A 22198-nucleotide genomic window follows, 5' to 3' on the forward strand; every position below is an offset into this window, starting at 1 on the left:
CACAGTGAAAAAGTTGTGGTCAACAGCTAGTGGAGAACAGTGATGAATAGTGTTCCTCAGGGGTTGGTATAGGGAACAACACTTTCAACATCTTTGTCAGCAACATGGACGGTGGGATCAAGTGCACCCTCAGTGACTTGGCCAACACCACCAAGATACGTGTTGCGGTCAACACACTGGAGGGAAGGGATGGCATCCAGCCAGGCTTGAGAGGTGGACCTGTGTAACCTGCATGAAGTTCAGCAAGGCCAAGCACAAGGTTGTGCACATGAACTGATATAATCCCAAGTACAACTACGGGCTGGACAGAGAATGGAGTGAGAGCAGTCCCGAGAAGAAGGAATTGGGTGTGTTGATTAATGTAAAGCTCAACATGAGCTGATACTGATGCTTGCATCCCAGGAAGCAAACCTGGGCTGCATCAAAAGAAGCATGACCAGCAGGTCAAGGGAGGTGATTCTGCTCTCATGAGATCCCCCTGGAGTACTGTGTCACTCTCTGGAGTTCCCAGTAGAAGAAAGACATTAAAATGTTGTAGCTAGTCCAGAGGAGGGTCACAAAGATGATGAGAGGGCTGGAGCATCTCTCCTATGAGGGCAGGCTGAGACAGTTGGGCTTGTTCAGGCTGGAGGAGAGAAGGCTCCGGGGAGACTTTATAGTGGCCTTCCAATGGAGAGGGACTGTTTACAAGGGAGTGTAGTGATAGGATAAGGGGTAATGGCATTAGGATGAAGGAGGAGAGATTTAGATATAAGGAAGAAATTCTTCCCCAAGAGGGTGGTGAGGCCCTGGCACAGGCTGCCCAGAGAAGCTGTGTCTGCCCCCTCCCTGGCAGTGTTCAAGGCCAGGTTGGATGGGGCTTTGAGTGTGGGTAGACAGGAGGATTGGAACTAGATAATCTTTGAGGTCTCTTCCAACCTAAACTATTCCTGGATTGTATGGTGTAATGCTGTTGGACATTTTCTATCTAATCGGGGGTGGGGGAAAGGTTTTTTCTAGCCTTGGAGTTACAATTATAGCTGACGTTGGTTTATTGAAATAGTAGACATATATGAAAACCTTTGAGAAATCCAGACATGTTTTTTTACATTTGCTGTGTGTAAGAAAGTTTAATGATATTAACACTTAAACCAGCTGTTACTCTTTATTTCACGGATAACTTTATTAGCAGTAGGGTCGAACTCCCACTGCTTCGATCCATGGAAGAAGTAGAAGAATCCTGGAAACAGAAAGGTAAAGCATTGTAATATGAATATAAGGGAAAACTTCATTCTGACAGTGCAGGAGAGTATCTCTTCAGTTCTGTATTTTGCAGGACCCAGCAATAGTGGCATTCATCATAACTCCAGAACATTATGTTGTTTACATGTAAACTGATTTTACTTAGAAGCACATTTCATTTACCTTTCTGTTGGAAAACAGCATCAACCTTCTGGCTAATTCCTGGAAAGTCATTGGCTGTCTGTCTAGGATAGCCCTTCTCCATTGACTGCTTATATTCATCAAACCTGAAGGAGATGTAAATGTACAGAATTTAGACATCAATTACTTAAATAATTAAGCAGCTGGTGGAAGGTGTCCACTGTCTGTATGTAGTTTCACTGATTCCACTGAGGTTACAGAGCATTAAGTTACCTGCTTGCACAAATGCCTGCAGGACGCTGGCCATCGCGTTTTCCATGAGGTGGCCACTTGTTTCCTGATAAAGGCAGGCACATCTCCAAAGAATTGAAGGAATACCCATAATTTTGACAGTAGGGATGGGATTTACTGCCTCTGACGATAGTGGTGTGACAGGCAGCACATGGAAACTGCATTGATTCCCACTGTGGTGACTGCACATGTTTATTGCAGGAGTTTTAAACTCCTCTTCAGACTTTGATAGGACGTTGTACATAGGCCTCTACTAGCAGACAGATTTAGATGGAGGAAAGGAATCTGATTGGTTTCTAGTACAATCAAGTTGTTCTTAACTGAGCCAGGACAATTTTTATAAGATGAGGCTTAATTTGTGAGCTGAAAGGAGGATATTAAAGGGTTTTGAAGATTTGAGGAACCCTCTCAGGAAAAAAAAAAAGGAAGCAAAGAAACGATCCTTTGTTTTACTTCTCCTTGGAAACAAGAAATACTTTTTACAGGGACATGAGACTGAGAGAGTGAGTTGCTAGAGAAGAAATCTGTGCTGTGGCTTCCTTGCATGCCTTTGTCTTGTGACCAAGGCAGTAAAATAGCAATGCAAGATATTGGAGATACTCTTTCCAAAACTATCAAAAACAAAGGACAGGAAACAACATGCAGCTGAAAATCCAGCTGACATTGTATGTGTCACTGAGGAACCCCACAATTAGTCACTATGAAGTCTGACCCACGCACGGTCTGGCTGCCTGCAGAAGGCCTCTGTAACAGTTGTCCTTGCACACAGGAGGGCTCTCTCACCTTTCCAAAGCTTACTTTTTTTTTTTTTTCCCCTGGTATTAGAGTATCAGACATCACTCATGCCAGCTTGGGAACAGGATTTAAAAGCAGCGTTGCAAATCCAATGCTAACCAGCCAAAGAAAGGAAAATGAATAATCACCTCTATCTCCCTGAGAAATAAAATAATCCAGGACTTTTCAGAAACCCAAGAAATGCCACACAAGCCATCCCAGCCAGCCTTTTGCTGAATTAGGTTAGCTTTCAGGTATTTATTTCCTAGAGATACTTCTGTCTATTGTATTTGTAAAAATTCAAATGATGAATTTGGCTGAAATTTTTTCATCTTCCCAACATAATGCATTGAAACACACTCATATCTTGAATACCTGTTTCAGAACAACCTTAAGCTCTCAAAAGTCAAAATGAAATTCTTCTCCCTGGGCAGAAGTCGAAGAAACATTTATGTGAAAAGCAGGATTACTATTGCTACATAACATAGTTACCTAAAGGTCTACTTTCTCTTTTATCACATGGACATTTTTAATTGTATTCAGATTATATGGGAGTCAATCATAAGAAACCAGTTGCCCATTTTTCTTACCTCCAGTACTTGTCACCTATGAAAAAATCTGTCTTCCCTGTATTTTTATTACAAACAGCTGCATCAATTTTCTTGACACCTTTAGGGAAGCCCAGCGTGTTGATACTCTTTGGATACCCAACAAGCACCTGGTATCCACTGATAACCCAGAATTTATTGCCTGTTAAAAAGAAAATAATTTTGTTTCACCAGTGATTTTAAGACACCAAAACTAAAAATGCACTCTGTCAGTGTAGGTTGTAGAAAAACTAAATGAAATGTCCTAATTTATCTAGCTATCTGTCTATCTATCTGAGAAGTTAATTTAATGTGCATATAGCTACCCTTCATCCCTCCCGTCTTCCCACAAAGTTAAATGTAACAAAAATTTAAAGAACATCTTGTACTTCACCTTTGAAAAATAGGATCTGATCTTTCATGTTCTCATACACAGCCTGAATACCAGATGGCAGCATTGGCCAGAAGGTAGAAATTAATTCAAGTTCAACTTCTGAGTGATCAGGGTAGACTCGCCATAAGTGCCTAATTTAAATATAAAACAGCTTTTGTAGTAAATAACAAACCACAGACTTTTTTATATATGCACAAGAACGTGAACAATGCTGTGACTTACAAGCTCATTCTTGTCAGTGGAAGTACCTGGGTTGATGTGTCAGAAAGGCAAACATTCCCCTTGGTGGGAGCTGAGGCTTGCTTTATTCTGGCTTCTTTCTGGAATTACCCTTCCTATTAGTACTGATTGATTGATGATAGCAGTTACAAATAACTGAAATATTCTGGTTGTTCCTGTACTATATAATGAGAGTCATAGGGTTCCATGTGAACCTGACTGTAAGTTATTCTGTGTACACTCAGATGACTTCGGGGTTGCATAGGAGACTGGAGGAGAGATTGGTCCAAAAATATGGTAGAAAATACTAATTTCTAAAGGAAATGGTTGTAGCATTTATACATATCACTGTTTAGTGTTGCCATCTACAGATTTGGGAATAAAACTTTATTGGGACAAAACTGTTTTCTGGAAAAAAATGAAGTGCTTTTTCTATTTTTTTTCCCCCAGGGAATCCTGAAAAATATGAATATAACTCATATCTGCGAATAGTGTTGTTTCCATGAACTGAAATCTATCAATTTGTCTCCTTATAAATCTCAGAGTCATGTGAAACACGAGATTATTCAGTCTTTGTAGAAACTGTGAAAAATTAAACCTTGCAGAGACAAATGTCAGATCAATATTTACCTGCCCTTTAGGAAAATAACTTCCCGTCGGAGCGTAGTTACGGCATCGAAAGACATCTGGGATCCGCAGGTTTTAGGTGAGGTAGGGGTGGGTGGCTTTTTATCTGGGACATTTGGTTGAGATCCTAAGGGGGGCATTTTAGAAATGACACAACAAATTTGGTTTTCACATATAAATGCACGTTTTATATTATGAGAATAGAATAATATTTACAGTGAAACTTTGTGAAAGAGATTATTTCTCTTCTGCTTAATTCTTCTTTTAAGCCATAGATTTTACTTACCATAAATAGACTGAATGCCCCTTATATCATCTGGAGAGAGGGGAAATTCACTGGGCCTGACATAGGCATAATTGGGGAACATCAAAGCCCTCTGGTCATTAGAATGGGAGAGACCCAGTGCATGGCCAAACTCATGAGCAGCAACAAGGAACAAGTTGAATCCTTAAAAAAAATTGATAGAGAGAAGAGATTAGTCTGAGTTTGGTCTGCAGGTGGCTGATACACTGTGAACATGGTGGGGCTATTGCTCAGTGATGGTTTTCATACAGCATATTGAAACTCCCTAGGGTATGCATATAGGTAAACTTAGATTTTACATAGGATAAGGGAATGACTTTTGGCCCGTTTCTTTCTGTTAGCCATTGAAAGTATGTGTGTGGCATGAGTGGATGTCTGGGGGTGAGTCTGGGTGCAGCTCTGAGGAGTGTCCTGGCAGGGTTTCCCGGCTGAACAAGGGCAGATTAGATAGTGAGTCAGATCAAATTAACATCTCTCCACAGCAAGGATAAGACGATGCAGTCCGTGCTCACTTGAGGTCTCAAAGTGTCACTCTGTGTCACCCTCCCTTCTACAAGCCTGAGAAAGATGAGATCATTAATAGACAAGGAAAAGCCTTAATGCAAAGACTTAACTTGTTATTTTTAGGACTTGCAAGTGTGTAGGTTCTTTATAGCCTTGTCACATAAAATATTGGTGTAAAATATTGTGCATATGCATGCTTATTCTCAGTCTAATGTGTTAACGTGGTAGATAGATAAACATGGGATTTCCTTCAACATGCATCCCCTGAAGTGACACGGCTTTCTGAATTAGGGAAGAACAGTATCTGCTGTGCAGACCGAGAGCCAGGAATATCAACACACTTACTGAATGTCACAAGCCTGTGGCAGAGCAGAGGACTGGTCATTGATTGCCCAACAAATGCTGGCTGAAGCTAAAATTTCCATTTCTCAAAAAAACAAACAAAGCCTCAATTTTTCCACACATATTTCATTCCTCCCCTCTCATGAGCCCTCTAAGCTCTCCAGCAAGTTCTGGCTGCTGGTGCGTGCTGTTGAGGAACAGCAGCAAAACTGGGGTTGTTGACCTGTTCAGTCCCAGTGTGGGCGAAACATACATTTCTCAGCATGGCGTGTCCACCCCTCATCCTTCTTTTTTTACCGTCACAGTAAACCTACATCTCCCCTCTTCATGCCCTTACAGCACCTTCCTGTTTGTTAGCTCAGTGCTTTTCCTGCAGTGTGACCTCAATTCTTCTTCTGCAGTTAACCTCTGCAGTTTCCCATTCCAAAATCTGGATGAGAAAAGGGCCCAAAGTACAGCAGGGTAATATGCTGACAGATCTGCCCATGGTAGTACCTGCTGTGTGGCCAGCCTAGGGGTTGAGGAGAGCAGATGGGTCCTGGCTACATGACTGAGCACTTGGTGTTCCTCTGAACAGCATGATCTGACACCCGGCTGCTGGCACGCAGCTGAATTTAAACTGGTGACTGTAATGCTTTTTAGGTGGTGGGGAGTCTCTTCAGGGGGCTGCTGCAAGGCATGATGTGTTTCCTCAGCAGTGTGTGGTAGTGCCAGGCTTGTTCCAGCATGTACACCAGGAGGGGGAAAAGTGTCACAAAGCTTTCACCACCAGTTATGAAGCTGTGGTGGAGACAGGCCCTACTGACCCCCAGGGAAGTGGGGCCGTGTCTGTAGTGTGGGTATCTGAAAAGGGTTGTCCTGTTAACACATTTGACAGTGCTAAATATGATCTGGAGTAGATCAGTCTGGTGTTGCATCGGCATCAGTGTAAGTATCCCTGTAATAGCCTCAAACTGCTCTCACTGTTATTGCTGTGCTTCATCTCAGTGTATTCCTTCAGCTAAATCAGAAAGGAATTTACCCATCTACATAACACTTCAGAACCTTTTTTTTTTTACCTACCAGCTGAGCCTGAGGTCCAATCTTCATCCTCATCGAAGTGCACATCACCACCAAAACCTTTGCCAGGTGGAAAGGCATGAGCGAGGACACCAAGGGGGCCATCAAAATAACGAGGGCAATGTCCATGAGCTAAATAAGAGGATGTTGAAACAACACTGAATTTATACCACAGCTATTGGAAAATCTCTCAATTAATCTTACCATTGGCATGCAGTCAGCGTATTACCTTTGGTCTGAAATGCAATCATCACGTCTGCTATTCCCTCGTAAATACGAGTGAAAATCAGCGGGGTGACAGTGCTCCACACTTCAAATGCCTTCTGGATTGCTTTATCTACATCCTCTTTCCGCATATCTGGTGTGTGGTTCACAATTCTACAGATAAGAGGGTTGAAGTAACAACACTTAGTGTTTGCGGAAATAATTTATCTAATGTTAAGATGATGAGCAGAAATGTATAAGAAGCAATTTAAACCATCATCCAATAGCTCCCAAGATTCATCTTGGACTGGCTGGATTTGAGGAATGCGATAACTGTCCAACACTTCTTTTTCATAATCATAATTGTGTACATGGCATCAGTTTTTCTCAAAACAGCCCTTAGCCACGAGGTGGTCTCCTGCATTAGTGAAGTTTGGTGATAAAGGGGCTTGTACAGGGCAAAATTGATATTTCTGGTTCTCAGAATATTTGTCAGGAGTGACACATAACAGGCAAAATACTATGATTGACTAAAAAAATGTAAAACACCCAGTTTGACTCCCAGAAATTCCTCACAGGAATATGCATAACTAGCAGCTGGGGAAAGAAAAACATCATTGTATTCCCAACTGGAGAGAATCACTATATAAGTTATATTTAAATATAACAAACATGGATATCCACAAAACCAAAATTTAAACTCAGAAAGTAATTATTGAAATACTACCTATATGTCAGATTGGTTTTTTTCCATCCTGGCAGAGTAACACCATAGAGACCCACATCAGGAACTCCACACCTGGGTTTCTTCATAACTTCCAATGTCTCAGAATCTGGTTTTCCAGTCACTTTCAAACCAAAATATTGTTGCATTTTCTGAATTTTTTCAGCCGTGGATTCAGCATTTGCTTTCCATCCGAGTTGATTTGGATCTGGCTCAATAGTGTAGAATTTATTTAAATAGTCCTAGCAAAAAAATAGAGCAAACACATTTCACATTTTATCTGTTTCTTAAATAAATACCTTAGGACCAAAATTGTTTGTTGACTTCTCTGGCAAAAAAAATAAACAACCCAAAAACATTTGCCTATGATTTTGGAGAACAACAGCTTTCCTGAGGATCATAGCTAGACAGAAACAGACAGCTTTGTCCCTGACTCTTATTTACTTGACATTTCCAGTTTGTATAGATATATCCTACTTAAGTAAAGTTTGAGCAACAGAGTTACGTTAGCATTGTCTCAGAAAGACAGCAAACTGCTGGGTAGCTGGGACGAGCAGATTATATCTAAAAAGAAAGGGCTCAATAGATCTCGGATACAGGCAATGCAGTTACCTGTACAAGCTGTGCATCTTCTCCATGGTTGTCATTCTCTGGGTGGACAGGAAGAGCGTTAGAAACAGCTACACATGTTAAAAGCAAAAGGAAAAGACCCTTCATTCTCACTCTCATCTCTGTCCTGGTAGGAGAGCAGCCTGCTTTCTGCTCCACGTGTATTATCTCTCCTGTCTTGGTTTGTACGATTCTGGGGTGCTTTGTGGAGTCAGCTGTAGACTGACTCAGAGTTTATCATGCTCTGATTACCTCCACACTTCCTATAACACTGTGCTGGCAACAATAAAACTTAATTAAACCCATCTGTTTTCACAGACATGTGAAGTCAGTTAGTATTTGAACACTCACGAGTTACTTGGCTACCATTTCAAAACTGCCACTCTATTTCAGTTATTTTACTCTGAATTTCAGTGAAGCTGAGTAATTTTATGCCAGATGAAATGGCAAACACAAAGCCAACCCGGCTGCATGAAGTGGGGCCACCAAATGCTCAGGGACTCTTAACCATTCTTCTCAGTCTGGAAATTGGGAGTCATGAGCCAGTTACAAATCCCATCCTAAAAAATGTAAAACTGTGGGACAAATTACTGTAAGCAGAAAGTTTTCTTTTTAAATTGATCCATAAAGTGAGGCTGTATTTTGGAAAATGGATGGATGCCCTGATTTGTTCCCGACTCTTCCCTGCAGCTCTGAAAAACTGTGTTTCCTTTAAATTATGCTGGTGGAATCCAAGATATACATACAGAAAAAAGATTTTACCCTGTAAATGTAGCCTGAAAGATGTGAATAATCAAATGTCTGTCTTCATTCATGTTATCTATCTATCTATCTATCTATCTATCTATCTATCTATCCATGAATCTATGAATCTATCATCTCTCTCTCTGGCATTTCATCATGAAACATTTCTTCAGTTTAACCACATTAGCCACAATATGATTATTTCCTGTCTTAAGTAATTCAGAATAAGGGAAGTTTCAAGAGTCACACAAGCTGTGACCAGTTATGGGATTTCACCCTGGGCTGGCTAAGCACTGGCAGCAATGGGGGCTGAGGGTGTTCGACACTTCAGAGGACCTGTGACAACATGCCCTCAACTTTTACAAAAGAGTTTTAAGAAATACTCTCATGCTGGACTGTGGCTTTTTCAGGAAATCTTTGCTTCTGTGTTTTTGGCTTTCTTTCACTGTTGCTTGCAGCTGACTTTTCTCAAGTATTAATGATGAATTTTCTCACACTAATTTCACATTGCAGCCTTTTTAGTTAAACTTCTTTGTTAATGGCATTTCTCAGGTACCACCAAACAAACAAACAAACAAAGAAACAAACAAACCTCTTATTTTTAAAAAAAAAAAAAGAATTATCACAGGTAAGAGACCTGTGAGTTCTGGGTCCCATTCAGTTCTGCAACTGAGGTACAAACTAACAAAAGATTTTCTGAGATGGAGAGCTTGCCTGAACTGACATTGTCTTTTTCCAGAAGTACGGGCTTGCTTTCTTGAGTTCTCTTATGTGTTTAAATGGATATATTTGTTTGTCCCAAAGGTTTCAGCGTAGGTCACAAGAGAAACCCCTCTTCAGTGGCTTTTGCACCAGACATATTTTCCAACACATTTTTGAAAAACTTCTGTTGGCTGATATGAATTTAAGTGGATTTTAAATGGTTATGTTTCTCCCCTGCTGTCATTGGCCATGGGATCCCTACAGTTTTCTGCTGTGTAGCAGTGGGAGGATAGAGGCAATAAGACCCCACAGGTTAAGATTAGTTACACCTAACTTTAAATATTTATTAGGTAAGAATTCTATAGAAAAAGGATGAACTGGCCTCTCTAGGTGGTCTCTGTCTTTGTTGAACACAAAGAAGCTTAAACAAGTAATTTAGATTATCTTCCTAGTTTCAGCTAGTAGCTCAAGCTACATTAGTGTTTCTCAGAAGATGTTTGAGTGACGGATGTTGATCATCTATGTCACTCAAAGCATTTTTTTTGCAACTTGACCACCTACACAACAGAGCAGCCAGCTCCCAGTGCCCACGGGTGAGAGACTGAGCATCATAAGGAATGTATATGACTACATCTGGCCTTGAGGCCTGGGAAAAGAAGATGTTGTATAAGCAGTTCCTGGTTATGGTTTCCCAACACTTCTCTTTGACCTTGGTCAGAGTGGGTGCATGTTTATTTACCAAACAACTTCTTTTTCACCCTAGAATTGGTTCTCTCCAGACTTCAGTAATGTGACCTATGTTTAACCCAGAAAGGTGACTGTCTATCCTCATCACATGCATAGCACCAAGTGATGCTAGGCAGAACTTCACAGGAATCATCAGTGTTGCTGTGTCATGGTCAAGTTAACACAATATCAGCACAGATTCATCTTTAAGGAGAAACTTTTTCACTGTGAGGGTGACAGAGCCCTGAGACAGACTGCTTAGAGAGGTTGTGGAGTCTCCTTCTCTGGAGATGTGTTCCTGTGTGATTTAGTATAGGTGATCCTGCTCTGGCAGGGGGGGTTGGACTAGAAGATCTTGTAGGATCCCTTCCAACATACTGTGATTCTGTCATCTTTCCCAAGTGTTCACAATGTGGATGTCTGCACATGGGCTAATGGTCTAAGCTTGCAGTGTATCAACAGAAGTCTAATAAATATGGTCAAATGGCATCTAGAGAGCATTTCATCTGACCACATGCAGGAGGTAAAGTTTGGATGATTTGTATACCTCTCCAGAACTTGGGAAATGTTTTGACTGACACCATAGACTATGATGAGAGCCTAAGCCTGAGATCACATGAAAACACTTAGGTGGCAGTTAAGCTGCCTAAATAGTGATTCCTTGAGCTATTAGGACAGTCTAGTGAACCTGAGACATTGATACAGGCCTGGTGGCTGTGACCCAGGATATACAGGGGACGTGTGGCCTCTAGACTGCTGGTAGCTGAGTTGAGCCACTACTTTACAGACTCAATCCTAGCTACTTTGGGAAGTGATGGTCTCCCAGAAGTCTTGTTTTATACCTGCTCAGGTACCCTACAGCACCTCAAATGCACTAAATATATATTTTAGGAATTGGATTCCTGCTTGGGCAAATCTATCTCAGGTAATAACAAAATGGGTTATAACTTCCCACAAAACCAGTAACCAAACACTAAAGGAGTGTTATTTAGCCATAGTACAGTAATTATCAAACAGGACCATAAACTTATTAAAAGGGAGTAAGAAAATGGCAGGTGATTGCATGGACTGAGCTGGAAACAACATTTAGATTCCAAATTACTGAAAGCAGGGTTGTGCCTGCAGGCAGGCGAGCTGCTGGCACCAAATGTGCCCTCCTAATCCTGTGGCTGGAATGAAGCAATTGCCAAGTTCCCTCAGGCAAAGGAAATACTCATTGACATAAACATGGGGATTTCTCACAAGGAAATCACTTACTTAAATTTTAGCTTTTTGTTTCCTGCTTGACGGAAATTCATAAAACAAATTTCAACATTTATGCCTGGCAATTGAAAATCATCTCTTCACAGGATACTAACTAAAAATATGCTGTTATAAACTTCACCCTCTCTTTAACTTCTTCATCTTTCATGGTCTGTAATTTACCCTTTATCTTGCTCTTTCATCCAAAACATAACCACCTGTTTATCCCTCATCTCCCATTTAACATTTTCCCTACCCCATGAGTACCCACTACTTTTTTCTTTTAGAGAGGGATTAGTGTTCTCATTTAGATCCGAGAAGCTGTTCTGGAATTGCCTTGAGATCTTCTGTTCTACTTCATATCTAAAAGAAACATGGGACTCTAATTATTATTTTGAATATAGAATGGGTCTAGTAAGAAATATTATCTTTCCCTATAAATCTTGTGTTATTTTTGGAGACCATCTCTACACAAACAACAAAATTGATGTATATTTTTATATGTCTAAACCAGGTTTTGTTTTATTTTAACTGGCATTGGTGTTTCAGTAGCACTGACTTACACGAGAAAATATAATTTTGAATTAAAGCATTGATGCCCAAATCACCTTGAGAGAAGAAGGTTCACATAAGCATCCTGGTTTCAGTAGAGACAATTTCCTTCCTAGCAGCTGCTGTAGTGCTGTGTTAGGGATTTAGGATGAGAATCATGTTGATAACACACTGATGGTTTAATTGTTGCCAAGTAGTCAAGTACTTATCAGCTTCTCACACTGTCAACAAGAAGGTGAGGGGCACCCAAGAAGCTGGAAGTGGGGAATGAATTCCTTGTTTTGCTTTGCTTGTGTGTGTGGGCTGGGCAGCTTGCGCGATAGCTGGGGGTCTTGGACACCACTGACTATGGGTGGAGAGAAATTGTGCTGTTCATCATTTGGTTTATGCTAATAAAAATAATAACTATCATCATGATCATCATCATCTTTTTGTGTGTGTGTGTCCTATTAAGCTGGTTTTAGTTCAATCCATGATTTTTTTCTCACTTTTATGCTTGTGATTCTCCCCCCCATCCCACCAGCGTGGAGTGAGTGAGCAGCTCTGTGGTGATTAGATCTTGGCCAGGGCTAAGCCACAACAATAAACTAACTTCTTCATTAGAGTTTAATTTTATTTTTAGTATTTAATATTTTTAAATATAAAGAATATAATATATTAAATTATTTTTCAATTATACAATTTCTTATCTTTGAATAGAATTTAGACTAATTTTTAATCCTGAAGTTAATAAATGTAAGAACTATCAAGTCTGTTCTTTATTTATGAAGGATAAAATAGGCTTCTAATGCAGACCATAAATTAATTAAAAAATCTAAATGAATATGTTTTTATATAGTTAAACATCATTTTCTCGAAGTGAAATTACTTCTATTACAGTGATCCAAAACCTTTCTCTAACTTATGTTGAACAATGAAGATGTGTGAGATAAGACATTTTGTTATGGACGTACAGCTTCTAATATTGTCAGCTGAGCTACAAAGACTGAAGAGAAAGTGGTTAACCCTTCAAATGCCATTTTAATTCAGGATATTTAAAAATCACAGTTAAGCTGGAAGTCAAGCAGTCTTTTTCACGAACTTTTTGTATCAGAATTATTTTTGGCCAAGTGTTTTAATTTTTTTTAAGCAAACTTCTTTATCATTTAGCCCACTGAAACTAGGAGGGATTTACTAACTACTAGAGTAGCAAACACTTGAGAGAGCCTAGAGCAAAGAAGTTAATTTGTCTGCTATATGAGGTAGCTACCTGTGATAGCAAAAGACTGGTTTCAGTGATCTACAGGGTCCTTTCTAATCTACATTTCGAGGCTTGAACCCATTTCTTAAATGCAAAACACGTGAGAAAAAAGACCAATACACACTTGAAAAAGCATACACCCTGGAGGGAAGGCTAGGAGTAGAACCCAAGGAAAGAGGAATGGGAAGTGGAAATGTGATTTGTAGACTGCTACTAATAAGCCCAGAGTGGACTAATTACCCATAGAATTTTCACCAGGGCTTGTGTGAAGTGATGGGGTTCAAAGCAGTTGTCTGCACCTTTCTCTGGCTTTGCAGAAAAGAGCTGACATTTCATGCCGGAATAGAATCTTTAGTGTTTGGAAGCCAAGCTTGGCTCTTGAGTATTAGTGCAAATAGAACACCGAGGACACAAGGATAAACAAACATAATTTATTAGGAAACTTTAATGCAGTAGGTAAATTTGTGTTAATTTATATATATATATATACACACACACATAGATATATATATGTATTAGTTTTACAATAAATATTTCAACTATACTCCCACAGACTTTGGGCAGTAATCCATTCTGATAGTCATGAAATGCTGAAGAATGCAGCACATAAAATCATACAGCACACATATGCAAAAACATTGTAATTAACAATTAAACCAGCTGATGCTCTTCTGTTTTCTGACAATCCTTTTGGCACGAGGATCAAACTGGAACTGAGTTGTTCCATGAAAGAAGTAGACATAACCTAGAAATAAAATGAAATCCAATTATAATTCATATTTCAATACTTCTTTGGAGTATCTTGGAAAAAAAACCCACCCCACAACATCATAAACAGTCCATGTATACTTCCTATTTTTAATTTCATTCTCATGAAGGTAAATAACAGGTTTTTGAAAATAAATTATTCTATCTAAGAAAAGCCTAAATATTCAAATAAACCCAGATTAAAGGTATGTTTTACTTACCATCTTTCTGGAAAGCAGCATCAACTCTGCCAATTTTTCCAAAATCGGAGACTATTTTCCTGGGATAACCGTGATCCATGGACTTTTTGTTTTCATCATATCTTAACACAAGAAACATCATTACAATTTCTGAGGAAGCAGACACTATTTTGAAAGTCCAAAGCAAATCCATACAAATATGCAGTTCTACTGTTATTAAGAAGTTTTATAAAGATTAGCTAAAGTAGCTTTTTGAGTCTTTCTATTACGTATTAAGGTTGTCATGTGATAAGTGCCTTCGGATTTGAAAATCCTGCCTTTGGTAAAATTTATAAGAAGGCTCTCAAGGACATTGGGAATGCAGCTCAGGAATTTAATTAATGCATTTCTGGACTGTCCAAAGCCTTGGACATCACTTGTACATAAAATGAGTTTCTCTTTCAAACCACTGGATATCCAGTTCGGTATAAAACCAAAACACAAATCCTCGGAGTAAAAGCTGATAGCACAGTCCTGAAATGTATTTATAATTGGTTCATGGATGTATTACTTAAACAAAACTATGCTCTGAAATTTGTCATGAGATACACTTGAATTATAAATATTACCAGCTGTGCAATTGAAGAATATTTATTGTTTGTTCATAGAGAAATTAAATTGCAACACTTTTTACTACTAGTTCATTTGGTTTGAAATGTAAGTGAAAAGTGGACACTATCACAACATTGCACAGAAAAGCAGCACTGTTCTGGAGAAAAATCAAATAATTTCCTAGGAAATTAATCTCTTATTGGGCAGGTGTTTCATTCAGTTGGGAGCAATTACTGTCCTGCTACTGGAATCTAACAAATGTCCAAAACATCCTATAGAAAGATGACATTTCCTAGCAGATGCTTAAAATTTTTAAACTTCCAGAGAACCCTGTTTAAATTTCTTGAATATACATGGTTTAAACATCATTGCATTTGAAATTTATAGTAATACATCACTCCTCAGGGACAAGTGAAAATATGCATTCTAGTAAAGGAACATTAAATCTTACCTCCAGTATCTGTCAGCTACAAAGAAGTATGTTTTTCCTGTGCTTTCATCACTGTAAGCTGCATTAACTCTTTTAATAGTCTTTGGGAACCCCAGACGATAGATCTGTTTAGGATAGCCTGGTGCGATGTCATATCCCCTGAGAATCCAATATTTATCCTCTGAAAAATATAAGCACATTTATTTTGGTTTGGCTATTTAGAAACAGCATTTAATTGTGATTTGGATGGGTAGCAAACAATGTGTCTTAGATACCAGTATTATTCCTTTCAGTTTATTACTTTAGGAAATAGTTCTGATTCTTCCACTGGCACTAAAGTGTGAAGACAGGGGAAATGTCTTTTGTTTTTATGAAGAAAACATTGGAACTATAAGGTGTACAGATAGTACTTTTCCCAGATTTTTTTTCAAATTAATACAAAGTATCTGTCAGAGTAACAACATGGGGAGGGCTGGAAGTTGATGAACTAATCCACTGACATTGGATCAGGATGCTGTGTTTATTAAATTCCTGTAATATGCTATTAGAGACACAAAATATTTTGGAAACTAGACATTGTGCATTAAATGAAACTATTTAGAAACTATTTAGAAGGGCAATCCAAGTTTTAGATACAATGAACATATTCATACATGGTAACACATCATGTACTGTAATGTGTGTACCAAAGTTGAGACATTTAAAGCATATTTGAGACCTTTAAAGGGAAGGACTGATTGTTTCTTCAGTGAATTTCCCTCTCATGGTATGCTTTTCCACCAGTGTCAGTGGATCAGTAACCGATAGCAGCCTATCAGTGACAGGAGTGTGTGAACAGCTCTATTTGGCAGTTGAATGCATCAAAACCCTTTCTGCATAAAATGAAATGCTGTTACGTGAAGAGAATGAGACCTGAAGAAGGGGAGATTTTTTTTAATGTCTTATTTTTCAGAGCATTGACTATAAGAGGGGCAAATTTTCAAGTTTATGACCTCTGGACATCCTTTACAACAGCATAACTCTATGATCCTCTGGTTTAATTATTTGCATATTTTAAAGATTCTCTGTTTCACAGATCTTTCTTTAAAAATCACTTTGACTTTTGTAACTGCATAGTGTGCAAAGGAGCAGGGCGTAACTGATCAGAAAAAGGAGAGAATTTCAGATTCCCTTACCTTTAAAAACTAAAACTTCATCCCTCTCAATGTTTTCATAAGCAGCTTGAATTCCCGATGGTAACTTTGGCCAGAACAGTGAGATGAAATTGAGCTCGGTCTCTGCCCTCTCAGGATGCTTGCGCAGCATGTATCTGGTTTAAACAAAATTTATGTAATGAAATATCTTCCACTCCTATCAGAAGCACAAAGTAATTATTATAACTCCTGTAGTATAATGGGGGGAGATGGGAACCTGGGTGTGAATAGCCCCCATCGCTGAACATCAAGGAAATTTAGAGTGACTGCAACCTTAACTTTAGCCCATGATAAAGATCAGGCAAGATGAATATAAGCCCTTCTGTTTCTATGAAGGACAAGCTGGCTAGGAGTTGGCTTCAGCAACCACCTAACAGGCATCTTTCTGCATAACAGTGCTTTCAGTTCTGCCCCGATCTTGTAGTGAGGAGTAGCAGAAGGGCTACATCTGGGACCCATGGGCACATTGATGAGGGATGTATGTGTTCTCTTGCTTTGCTGTCAGTTGAATTCAGACACAAGTCTGTTGCAGCAGTGGCCACAACAGCAGATAGTTGAAAATTAACCTCCAGTCCTCATCTCCTTCACGGCTCTTGTCAACTAGGGCTCCAGGTATTAATGATCTGAGAACTCTTGCCTGTGTGAATACATGGTGATCTTTTAGTGCTTCTCTTTGTACTATGTTCCCAAAGGACAGTTTTACCTCATGGATTACAATTTTTTTTCTACTGAAAATTTTAAAGAGAACATATATTTGCTTATTTCTGTTACCTGCCCTTGAAGAATATCATTTCTCCACGTAGGGTAGTGATAGCATCAAATGTCAATTTTGGGTCACAAGCTTGGGGAGTTACGGGTCCTGTTGGCTGCACAGCACTGAGGGACTGTCCTACAGGAAGAATATTTTATGTTTTAGTACGGAGAAATAAAAAGACAAGGTTCAGAAGGTCTCTGAGGACACCAAGAACCTCTTTACAGAGAATGAGAAGGCATATAATATTAAATGAAGGGTCTGTGACTGAAAGCAGGATTTTATGTTGAAAAAACCATTTGTGTTCATCTTTTCCAAAATGAGTATTTTGCAGAACTGGACTTCAGCTGAAGTTAGGTTTCAGGAATTTTCTCTTTTGCTATCCATTGTTCAGCAACAGTTAAACTTTCAATTTTGATCAAATAAGTGTATTATTATTATTATTATTATTATTATTATTATTATTATTATTGTTATTATTATTGTTATTATTGTTATTATTGTTATTATTGTTATTGTTATTATATCATGGAATGCATTGTGTTGGACCAGGTTGCCCAAAGCCTAATCCAACCTGGCCCTAAACACATGATTACTGTTTACCAGACTCCCAAGGTGAAATATTAAATAAAAATAATTTTTCTTACCATAGATGGCTTGAATGCCATCAATGTCATCCTGAGGAAGAAGAAATTCATTGGGAGGGGTGTAAGAGTATGTTGGGTACATCAGTGCTCCAGGATCGTTTGAATGTGACAGACCCAGAGAATGGCCAAGCTCATGGGCAAGAACAATGAACAAGTTGTATCCTGTAGGATAAAAATCACAAGGTAAAATCTGTTTCAGTACTCACAGTTTACTAAATAGGAAGCATTTAAGAATCCTCCCAAAGTGCACAAGAGAAGCTCTAAATCATGTTGTCAACATCACAACTCGAAACCATTGTAACAGAATAGCTGTAGGAGTACTTAAAGAATGGCCAATCTTAATTGTGATCTCATTGTCCTTTCTCTAGTGTCGTTTGTCTTAAACACAAACCCTGTTGCTCCTTCTATCATCTAAACTGCTCAGATCAAGGATTCTGCCAACAATGAGTGGAGGTTCAGTGATCTAAGAGAAAAAAAACCTTCATGGCAAACACTGAGACAACATTTTTGGTGACAGTCAAATCATTAGAAACAAACTTTAAAGTGCTAGATTAAGAAAGATAAAAGATTTGACTTGAGAAGTTTGCCATCAGATCTCCCTGTATCAAAGTTTTAGGTTTCATCTGAATAAAAGATTTAAATGCTTTGTTTCCATTTCAAATGACTATGACCTAAAATCTCTTTTCTGTGAATTGTTTCTTACAAATAGGGAAAAAAAAAGAGCAAAGGAATTTAAAAGGAGAAGTTCTGCCACTTTTTCTCACTTTTTTGACTGTAATGAGGTTTATAAAGTAAGATTGTGCAAGGTGAAACTATATAAATGGATCCAGTTACAAAGTCCTTACCTCTTCCATCTTTTGTCCAGGCTTCCTCCTCATCAAGATGCACATCTCCTCCAATACCTTCACCAGGTTGGAAAGCATGAGCTAGCTGCCCATTGGGGCCATCAAAAGGAGAATTGTCTCGGTGGTCTAACAAGAAGGAGGAAAAAATCAGTTAGAATTCTAAAATATTTCTACAATTGAAGATTGTTATTTAATACATGAAGATAACAATGTTACCTCTATAAGCAAAAGAGATCACTATATCTGCTTCTTTGTCCTCAGACTTTTGGAATGTCAATGGTGTCACATTGCTCCAGACACTGAGAGCTTTTTTGATTGCTTCATCTACATCAGTTTTTCTCATCTTTGGAGTATAATTTGTAATCCTTCAAGACAAATGCGGAGTGTTAAGTATTTTTAAGAATACAGCATTTTAGCAAAAAATAGTAACTTGTGCAAAAGTCAGAAATTTTGGACATATCTTTAATGAACAAAAATTCCTAATGACTTCATTTTAGATACCACCCTCTGGACTGTCTGTCTTCTTCCAGAAAGTAGGAAGAGGTTCTTTGCTGAGAGGGTAGTTGAGCACTGGAACAGGCTCCCCTGCGAAGTGGTTACAGCACTGAGCTTGGCTGAATTCAGGAAGTGCCTGGATGATGCCCTCAGTCCCATGCTCTGACTTGGCTGGCCCTCTGTGAAGCCAAGAATTGGACTAGATGGTCTGTACAGGTCCCTTCCAACTCATGATGGTCTATGACTGTGTGATAAATCAGTTAATCACTCTGAATGGTCATTTGCGGCATAATAATTCAGGACACACACACCCCCCCCCCCCTCCCCAAACTGAGATGCTAGATTTATAACTTTTTCACAGAATCACAGAATCACAAGGTTGGAAAAGACCTTTAAGATCATCGAGTCCAACTGTTCCTGTCCTATGCTAAACCATATCCCTGACTACCTCATCTACCCTTTTTTTAAACACATCCAGGGATGGTGACTCAACCACCTCCCTGGGCAACCTGTTCCAGGACCTGACAACTATTTCAGTGAAAATTTTTTTCACTAACATCTAATCTGAACCTGCCCTGGCAAAGCTTCATGCCATTTCCCCTTGTCCTATCTCCTGTCACCTGGCTGAAGAGACTACCTCCCACGTCTCTACAGCCTCCTTTCAGGTAGTTGTAGGTGGTGATAAGGTCTTTTTGAATCAGATTTAAAAAAGTTACCTGTATGTCAGATTCTTTCTTTTCCATTTGGGATTCCCTGTTGTGAACACATAATTCTGTACATCAGGTATACCACATCTGGGTTTTTTCATCATCTCCAAAGTCTCGAGATCAGGTTTCCCTGTCACTTCTAGTCCAAAGAATTCTTGCATTTCCTTGAGCTTTGCAGCAAGGTGATTTTCACTCTTGCTTCTTTTATGAGGCTGCTGATCCATTTGAAGATTGTAGAAATTCTGTAGATAACTCTGAACAAGAGTTTAAAAAAACAGAAGAACATTATGGCATGTAAGTACTCTCTTCAGCCACACTTATATTTTCTAAGCGATCTTGAACTATTTCTACACTGACATCCTCTGTGTACCAGGAGCGAGAATATCTTTATCCATTCCAGGAACTGGTGTGAAGAGTCAGGTGTAACCTATACTTTTCATACAGTTTTCTGTATTTTTTGTTTCACTCATGGAATACATGAAGACATGTCTTTAAAATCTAACTCTATTAATAATTAATTCCACATTAGTTTTGATGCTCAAGTGCTCTAACAACAAAATTTATGAGGAAACAGAGATTGGCACTGAGACTGCACACAGCCAGCACTCCTAACCAAGCAAGTTACTACTAGTATACTTCATAAATCATGCCATTTACTTTTAGCTCTGAAATATGAGGTCAGGAACTCGGGTCTTCCTACTAAATTGCAACGATTTTGTCTCAAATAAGCAGTGTTGTGTCTATGCAAGTGTTTTATTTCTCATAGATGTCCCTTTTTTTTCCAAAGTATTCCCTAAAAAAATCCATTCAGCAAAATGTTGAAATACATGCCTGCTTCAAGAAAGTTTCCTCCCTTATTTTCCTGAGACTGTCACATTCTGAAATGTAGTTTAACTATTTCTGCACAGCCACAGAGCCTTGCTGCTAGAACTCCTGTTTCAGTAGTTTTGTTATTACTTTTCTGACCATATCAAAAGTGAAGTTATACAATATTAAGATGACTTTTGGGTAAATACATTCCACATAATTTTGAAACCTTTTCTAGACTGATAGGAAAAGCTTTCTCTTGAAACCTCTGCGAAACGGCACATCTTTCATTTCAAGCCATGTTTTGTGTAAAGAATTGCAATTATAGTTCTCTCTCAGACTATATTATATTTCATTTAGAAATTTACCAAAAAATATTTACCTCTACAAGCTTTAGGGTTTTTTCTTCATCTTCTGCTTCTGGAATCACAGGATAACCAGAGGAGATGGCCACACACAGCAACAGAAGTGAAAGGGTCTTCATCTTCATCTGAGGTTTTCTGCCTCAGTTTCACTCTTGAGGTACTGAAGACAGCTCTCAGCTGTGTTTATATAGCTAGTATGTAAATCAGTGACAGTCTGACTCATGCTGCATAATATCCTCTCGTTAGTAAAAACGATGCATAACAGTTTCATCATCAGGTAGTGACACAACGTGTTTAACTAACATTACTGTCCTTATTTTGCCTGAGCTTTGTGTTTTGGGCAATTAATAAATAAGGAAATGCTGTACCTAGAGCTACAGTTCATAAGTGGTTATTGAGTTTAGGCTAGTTGTGGCACAAGGTCTTCACAAACTGGAGAGATAATAGCAAGTAACATAACAGTAATATGATATATTATAATGAATAACATGCTATATATAAGGCATAATTTAAAATTCAACAAAATGTAGCATGTTACATTGTAATATGTAATAATAAATATATAAAAGACAGTACAAAGAACTGATCTTATTTAGGAATGGTCAACACCACAAGTCCAAGAGGGCTGTCATCAGCTAACTAAAAGTTCTATCTAAAACAATCTTGTGATGCTAGGAAAAGTAAGTGCTAAAATTTTTTTACTGATATTAACAAAAATCAGTCATGTTACTAGAATACATAAATTGTGTTTCCATATGTATGGTAAGTAGAACAATGGTTATACTCTTGCCAGCATGAATAAACTCCAATAGCATGTTTGGATCCAGGCAAGTGGATGAGCTCTGGTCAAAAGACTCCATGAAGGTCAACTGTAATTTTTGGGAATATGGAAAATGAAGATTAAAAGAACCATTTTGTGACTTTGTATTCGCTATTTCATGGAAGGAAGAGTGAGGGCAGCCATGACAAATGCTGTAAATATATAAAAGGTTTAAAAAAAAAAAAAAAAAAAGAAAGCAGTGATTGATCTCCAAGAGCAGTCTTAAACAACAGTGATTTAGATGTGAGGTTTGGTATTCATCTGCCTGAAAAATTAGTGCTATTTGAGATGCTCTAGGGAATCCCATCTGACCTCCAGCTGCCCTGGAGGCATGTAGGTCTCCATAGCTCTCCTGTGTCATGGCAGCCAGCCCCAGGTTGGTGTCTCAAGTGTG

General features: G+C 38.7%; 2 protein-coding genes across 2 annotated transcripts; both read right to left on the reverse strand.

Annotated features, from left to right (window-relative positions):
• Positions 1-1118: 1118 nt before the first annotated feature.
• LOC311203496 (matrix metalloproteinase-27-like) lies at positions 1119-8108 on the reverse strand (the record flags this gene model as incomplete). The annotated part of the gene is made up of 10 exons (XM_084278219.1): positions 1119-1219; positions 1405-1508; positions 3018-3177; positions 3409-3539; positions 4258-4381; positions 4541-4702; positions 6467-6595; positions 6693-6841; positions 7395-7633; positions 8004-8108. The coding sequence occupies 10 exons, from the start codon at positions 8106-8108 to the stop codon at positions 1119-1121; spliced, it is 1404 nt and encodes a 467-aa protein (XP_084134345.1).
• A 5600-nt stretch (positions 8109-13708) lies between these two features.
• Positions 13709-21109, reverse strand: LOC311203468 (interstitial collagenase-like; the record flags this gene model as incomplete). Its single annotated transcript, XM_084278184.1, has 10 exons — positions 13709-13951; positions 14175-14275; positions 15196-15355; positions 16350-16483; positions 17139-17256; positions 17766-17927; positions 18611-18736; positions 18827-18975; positions 19822-20066; positions 21002-21109. The coding sequence occupies 10 exons, from the start codon at positions 21107-21109 to the stop codon at positions 13851-13853; spliced, it is 1404 nt and encodes a 467-aa protein (XP_084134310.1). The 3' UTR covers positions 13709-13850.
• Positions 21110-22198: the final 1089 nt, after the last annotated feature.

This window comes from Gallinula chloropus (assembly GCF_964237585.1).
Source record: "Gallinula chloropus genome assembly, chromosome: 1".
NCBI classification, from domain to species: domain Eukaryota; kingdom Metazoa; phylum Chordata; class Aves; order Gruiformes; family Rallidae; genus Gallinula; species Gallinula chloropus.